General features: G+C 47.6%; 1 protein-coding gene across 1 annotated transcript in view; it reads left to right on the forward strand.

The window, feature by feature from the left end:
* Positions 1-2,069: 2,069 nt before the first annotated feature.
* The window catches only part of LOC104408143 (acrosin-like), a gene marked incomplete at its 3' end in the record, with an annotated part of 5,747 nt that continues 294 nt past the window's right edge, over positions 2,070-7,522 (forward strand). Inside the window, exons 1-4 of the mRNA XM_010017640.1 lie at positions 2,070-2,077; positions 5,946-6,146; positions 6,460-6,725; positions 6,986-7,131. Of these exons, the coding sequence (XP_010015942.1) occupies positions 2,070-2,077; positions 5,946-6,146; positions 6,460-6,725; positions 6,986-7,131 (621 nt within the window). The remainder of the gene's footprint in view (positions 2,078-5,945; positions 6,147-6,459; positions 6,726-6,985; positions 7,132-7,522) is intronic.

Here is a 7,522-nt window from a genome sequence, read left to right on the forward strand (position 1 = left end):
GGAATTTTTAACTTCATAGCTGACACTTCCACAGGCTATAAATTTGGAATAGCTTTGACAGCCTTTCAGAAATCAGCTTTGCACAAGGACAAACTCCTCTTCAGCAATGCTGCCATTCAGTTTAGAAAGTGCCGTGCATCTGTTTTTCTTAATCCACACCAGCTTTTCCTTAAAACAAGGATGTGCTTTGCAGGCTCTACCTGCACCAAAGTCTCCCCCTTCTCCACACTGACCCCATTTACCCCACTGCAATCTGCAACGATGTGGGTCCCCATACACGAGTGCATCACACCCCACCAAATCTTGCTGTGTTTCTGAAGTGCAGCTTGCTACTTTGCAAGGTGGATGTGATGCAGTATGTTACAGTCCACAGTCTCTTTCAACGCTAGAAAACAGGTAAAGCATCATCTCTTCCTCTTTTGAAATATGCTAAGACAGTTTATCACTTCTGTGTTCTATCTTGGGAAAAAAATAAAGCCAAAGAAAAATTCTTGCAATGAAGCAGATAATATCCATCCAGTTTTTTGCAATTCCATTCAATTTATTTAAAACAGTCTACAGAATATTATCCTTTTCTAATATCCTTCTTCCCAGCAGATGATGTGATGGATTTAGGGAAGGAGTCTGAAGGGAGAAAGGCAAGATGGAAGATACGTAAATAAATACAAATCTCATGTACTACTGCACTGTTATATACATGGGAATTAACAGAAGCACAGAAATTGTGAAATTATGGTGTGTGGTATGTTAAAAGTTTTGCTGTGGTATATTGGTAGTTTTTTTGCATACCAACCATGCTTCTTAAGAAAGGCCCAAGTAGCCCTCTTTCAAGTTATGCTTAGTAAAATAACTAAGATATCTATATCTAGCCTTTTCAACTCTACCACAAAGGTCTGCACTTTTCAAATCATTAACAAACTTCTAACACCCAAGTTCTTCAAACACTAATGCACAAAGCACAATAAGCACTTCTACTTCAGACTAGTTTACTTTTTACCTGCCCCTCCAGCGCTCTGCATCCCACTGAAAGCACATCTCTCCTCTCTTGGCCATCTGCTGCTGAGTTTCATGGAGAACACTTCTATACCTTCAGTCACGCTCACTCCTCCAAACCACTTATTCAGAGTCTGCATACTTGGGCTTTCCACTAGTGACATGTACGTTGGTTTAGGAAATCATGGTTGTGCTTTCAGAGGGGGTGGTTGTGGGTCTGCTTTTCCACACAATATTACTTCAGTCCTATTTCTTTCACCACTGTGCTCTCTTCTCCAGAATATGAATGAAGATCAAAGAGCATTTCTTGGCCTCTGTGCTGTCACAGGTAAGCGTTATGCACGTGATACTTTCTTCTGCAATGCTTTCTGTTAAGAAGGGTCTGGTGATGCTGAGAGGCTTTCTGAAGAGGAAGGTTTGCTATGTGGCACATGGAACGACTCTTGTGCAAACAGACTAAAAGTAAAATCCCTATCTATTCAATCAGAACTGCTAAAGCTGAAGGGGAAGCACACAGAATACATCCCAAGGGATGACTGATGGAATTATACCCCTGCAATAGTCCCACAAAACATTGACCTCAGACTGAATGCTTACACTGTTGATTACTTAGGCAGGAATTGTAAAATACAGGTTCTGTATTTTTGTCACATGAAAGGGGAAGAAGGGCATTTTCCATCTTCTTGGTATTACAGTTGTCCTGACATTACCCGTTAGTAATTTTGGATGGACAGTGTGGATCCCCAAACAGAGTCCCACATCAAAAATGCAAAGACCAGAATTAAGAAACCATAAAGGGATGCAGTTCTCTGAGAGCTACACCAGCAATTAAAGAACATGACTTAGAGGTTGAGGGGTTTGCTAGCCAAGGAAGCTGGAATGAGCCAGCATCTCCTGCTTTCAGCATTAGCATCTTGCTGTAATCAGCACAAACCAGGGGTCTGGAGGGGCTGTTGCTGCACTGCCATGTGGTGCCTATGTGGAGGTGACACTGCACCACCTCTCTGCACTGTGCATAAAGAGAAAGGGAAGAAGAGAACAGTATCTCAGACAAAGTCTCTAAAAGACAATCCAACATGCCGGGGTATGTGGGATGTCTCCCATCATACTGTCATCCTGGTTTACTTTCAAGCTTTCCAGGACTGGTGTTTCTGTGATCACTGTGTTTTCGCTAGCTTTGGAAAATCAGGAGACCAAAGGCAGGAGTTTCTCTTTCATTCTAGAAGGGACAAACAGCTAAAAGAGAGGGAAGGGTTACAGGGCCATATGATTTTTTTGCCTTTCACTTTCTCAGGAAATACTGGAACCACCAATGATGTCTGCTCAAAGTGTAGGCTACTGAATTGTCAAAACTGCAGTAGAACAGAACTGAATCAATATAGCGCATCCTTGTGTGGAGGAGAGAAATTGGGAACACATTACGTCTTCATCTGAGTAATACTTTTGGGCCTATCTCACTTATCATTCTCCTCTGGAAGCTGCGGAAAGGAATGGTCTATGAAACTGCCATGAGGCACATGGAAACTGGGTGGATAGCTCTTGAGAGGCAGCTCTCAGCAGTTCTTTTGAACAGGAGGGATGATGCACAGCTCCACTGAGGTCTTTCCTGGGTCTAGTCCTGGTCAAAATGTTTGTAACCAAGCTGGGGATCAAACAGAACAGATATCATCCTGTTGGAAAGGACTGCAGGAGACCTTCACAAGTTTGAGAAAAGGCTTGAAGGTAAGTACCTGAAATTGAGTAAAGGCAAATACAAAGGGCTACAAGTTCAACAACAGAATAAACCACACCAACAGGCTGGCCAGGCTGGGGATCTGCGCGTTACAGCGGGGCAGAATTGGAACATAAATGACCAGTATGTTTTCCTGCGAAGACAACAAGCACTTCACCAGGCCTACAAACAGGAATACACTCTGCCAGGTCCCAGCTGCAACAAAGAAGTGTATTAACAACAAATACTTCAGCTAAGAGCAGTAAAAATGATCAGGGGCAAAATCACATAACAAAGAAAGACCAAAAGAAATAAGAGTGATTTAGACTAGGGGAGAGGAACCTGAAAGAACATAAAACTCTTTACAAGGCTTGTACAAAGATAAAGCAGTTATATGTTCTCCATGCCCACTGGTGGACTGAAGACAAAGTAACCCTTGTACTGAGTTTGCCATGCTGCCATGGACAGGTACAACCCTGCTTTGAACTAGGAGGCCTCTTCATCTCCCACATCAACTTTCCAGTAATTTTATGAAGCATTTACATACTTTTTCCATAAGACCTTTAGTTTTGGATATAACCAGCCTCAGACAGACTTTCAGTTCTGTGACTCTGCAAGTTATGGGGTACTTGTGGGATATAGTACCCACTGATGCTGACCTTCAATTAGGAAAGTAAACACTTTTAAGCAACTCAATTGTTGCATTTCACTCAAAGAATCTGTTAGGTAACAACCACAGATGTTTCCATAAGAAGCTGCTACTCTCTCATTCATGATCAGTACCACAGTTTATTGTTGTGCTCTCCCTTCCTCTTCAGAAAAGATAGACAATGCAATACTGACTTTTAGTAAAATATGATTACAGCTGTAAAAATGTTACAGTTTTAAGCAATAGTTTTAATAATCTTTTTAATAAAGATCAGTATCTGCTGACATGGATCAGGATACACAATCTGCCACTTACCAATTCTGAGTACTTCACTGTTCCCTCTAAAGTGACAAACAGATAATGTGAGCATTAACAGAGCTAGAAAAGGGCTAATACAAGCTAGAAAACTTGTATTAATTCTGACTCTTAATAAGAAATAATCAAATAAACCCAAGCTCCTGATTGCTTAAGCAGGAAGGCAGTAATCAAAGTATGGAGACACTAAACAGTTGCAAGAACCAGACCATGTGCTAAAGACAAAGAAAATGTTCAAGAAAGTACATGGGAAAGAGGCCCAGGTAGCAACTTCGGTGCTACCTATTTTATACACAGTTTCTGTTGGTCTTGCTTGAACACAGAAATTCCAGCAAGCAAATAGAGCAGGTTTTAGTACTATGCTGGGAGGATGGGATTGCCATGGGGCAGAGAGAGTAAAAGGGCACACCTTGATATTCCTCACAGTTTCGGTAAAGCAGTGACATTTAGAACCCTTTGATAAAAAGCAGAGGGATATTACCATGACAAAAAGCAGACATGACAAAGTGAAAAAGACCAGGTAGCATTTCAGATGAACAGAGCCAGGCAACACAGCTCCTGAAAGCAGGAAGGTGTCACATGAAGAGCAGAGGCAAGTTGATAAGCCACAAGAAAAATAAAACTTGTTATGCACATGTACAAACAAACTAGGCAGCTTTACATAAGACACGAAGGGACACAGGACAGAGCTGTGAAACATGGGATGCTTCACTACTGCATGAACATAAATGATTGAGAAATCACTATTTCAAGAGAAAGGCTAGCAATAGAGCAACTATGATAAAACATAAAAATCACAGAATCCCAGACTGATTTGTGCTGGAAAGGACCTTAAAGCTCATCCAGTTCCAACCTCCTACCAGGGGCAGGGACACCTTCCACTAGAGCAGGTTGCTCCAAGTCCCTGTGTCCAACCTGGCCTTGAACACTGCCAGGCATGGGGCAGCCACAGCTTCTCTGGGCACCCTGTGCCAGCGCCTCAGCACCCTCACAGGGAAAAGCTTCTGCCTCAGAGCTCATCTCAATCCCCCTTCTGCCAGTTAAAGCCATTCCCCTTGTCCTGTCACTACATGCCTTTGTAATTACAAAGTCCCTCTTCAGATTTCTTGTCAGCCCCCTTTAAGTACTGGTTTTCCAATATAAGAAAACATACACTGCATGCATGTGAGCAAATCTCCACCATAAGCCACTGAGAATGGCACGTGGGGCTGAGAGCAGAAGCATCCTTCTCTGTCCAGAGCTTAAAACCGTGTGTCCTTGGCCATGCATAGCAGATGCCACAATTGCCCTTGTCAGCACTAGGCCAGAACAGCAACAGAGCTTACAGACAGCAAGAACATGCAGCCTGCCAGAGGATGTTGCTGTGGTTGACATAGCCAGTGTGGACTGTGCTGCATCTGCATTTCACTGTGCTTTGTGCAGGAAGGTGGACACTGCTAGGCTGTGCTTAGCTTACTTGTCTGGCACATACATCATTGCTTGCCTGCTGCAGCTGTAACCAGGTTGGGTCTTCACCACCCAAATGTGGGCATACTGTCTGTAGCACTAATGTTCTCTGGTGTACGTTTTTGGAGAAGGACCTGATGGCAAATGGCTGCAGAGAGCAGGGAACTTCCTACGATGCCACCCCTGGTTTTTATCTGCTAGCTGTGAGCAGACAGTGCTTGGAGCAGGTGCTGCTGCCCGCCCCAGGGCTACACCCCTCATCCCACAAGCAGAGCATTCAGCAGGGGTCTGCTGGGGGTGCCTGATCCCAGCTTCTGCCCCCCCCTTGCTGGAATCCCCCATGGAACCAGCCACTCTATGACATCAGCTGCTGCGGGCAGCTTGGCAGCTGCAGTAGTGGGGACCAGCCCTCAGGTGCTGTAGCTGTCATGTGCCGCTGGCAGTGATGAATTTGCTCCCTCTCCTTGTCCTGCTGGCCCTGTGTTGGGCTGTGCACAACACGCAGAACAGCTGTGGGTGAGTGGCCCAAGGCTCCGGGAGGGGACACTGGCAACTCTTACGGAGTTCACTGGAGGGTGCCTGCTTGGCCCCCACTGCCACACCACGGCTCCTCAAACCCCATGTGAGCACCTCAGGCCCCTGTCAGCACCCAGGCTGCTGGCACAACTTGTCTACAGGACTAAAACAGAAACAGGGGCAGATGAAGAGATGCGTGCCCCGCAGGGTTCCCTGCTGTCCATGCAGCACCTCGGGGGGGGAGGGAGAGAGCTGACCTTCAGCCCCAGCAGCAGCAAGCCATCAGGCAGGACAGTAATGAGTTTCTGCTTACAGAGCAACCTGCGGGCGCCGGCCCATGGCTGCTTACTACAGCAAGCAGCGTATCGTGGGTGGCAGAGATGCCCTGCCAGGGGCCTGGCCCTGGATCGTCAGCATCCAGCAGAGCTCAGCAGTAGGCACCGTGCACATATGCGGAGGGTCCCTCATCAGCCCACAGTGGGTCCTCACAGCAGCTCACTGCTTCATCAAGGCCAAGTAAGGAGGACCAGGGAGCGGGGATATCCCCACAGCACTAGCAGGTGCTCTGCCTGCAGCACCACGTGCTATTCCCATCCCATTTCCTTGCAGTACAGCCAGCGGCTGGAAACTGCAGAGCCCAGCTGACAGGCTGCTCAGGAGAAGGCTGGGTTCATGCTATTGCTTTCTAGCAGCCTCCAACTTGATGTTCCTTGAGCCTAAAGGCACACAGGGACAGTTGCACCCTCTGCAGCACTGCTTTCCTTTCACCCTTGTGAAGTGGAAGGCACATGGCTCTGCTCCCATTGACCCCTCTCTCATCTGCCTTCAGGCATATCCAGACGTGGTTCGTGCTGCTCGGGGCTACCCGGCTGACTCGGCTGGGCCCTGAGGCTCAGGTGCGCAAGATTAGGAAGCTAATTGCTCACCCATACTACAATAAGATCACAGAGGAGAACGACATTGCCTTGCTGGAACTGGACCGGCCTGTCCAGTGCAACAACTACATACAGCTTACCTGTGTGCCAGACAATTTGGTGAGAGTGTCCCAGCTGACAGACTGCTACATCAGTGGTTGGGGTTCCAGGAAAGCAAAATGTGAGTTCCCCAAAAGTACTCGTTCAAAGGGCAAGCTTGTCACACTGGGGAGACAGGCTGGGCTTCCTGACAGCAGAGGTGAAAGCCAGACTCGGGCTGTGGGGATGTTTGCAGTGAGAGATGGGCCTGACCTGCTCTGCAAAGCAACACAGAAGGAAAACACGGGTCCAGTGCCTCTTGAGGGGCAAAGCCAAGCACTGGGGAAGGGGAGGAGAACCGGCCAGGAGCTGACGAGTGTTAATTCCTTTCTGTGGTCACAGCTGCAAGTTCGACTACTGTCCTGCAGGAGGCCAAGGTCCACCTCATCAGTGTCAACACCTGTAACAGCAGCCAGTGGTATCAAGGGGACATCCACACCCACAACCTGTGCGCTGGCTACCCACAGGGTGGCATCGACAGCTGCCAGGTAGGAGCAGGCTACAAATCGACCCCGGCTGCACAGGCAGCCTGGGCACAAGTGCCCAAACAGAGCCTGGCAAGCCCCCCTCCCACCTCAGTATCCCTACTGCTGCTGGGGATCCCCTCACCTCTCCCACCTGCAGGTCCTTGCCCAGTGATGCCCTCATCCCAGAGGCCTGGCACTCTGCCCCATCCAGTGCTCTTGGCAGCCCGTAGATCCAGTTCCCAGTCCTGGAACACCCTGTCTTACACACACCCAGAACTACTGTGCAGAGATGAGAGCGTGCCCTACCTTACAGTGCTACAGCCTCCTCCAGGCAAGGTTCTGTAGGCTCCAGCGCCTGATCAGAGCCTCTCTGTGCAGTGAATACAGCTCTGGCAGGTGCTGTGAGAGAGAA

The sequence above is a fragment of the Nestor notabilis genome, unplaced genomic scaffold (genome assembly GCF_000696875.1).
Source record: "Nestor notabilis isolate BGI_N333 unplaced genomic scaffold, ASM69687v1 scaffold7407, whole genome shotgun sequence".
Classification (NCBI taxonomy): Eukaryota; Metazoa; Chordata; class Aves; order Psittaciformes; family Psittacidae; genus Nestor; species Nestor notabilis.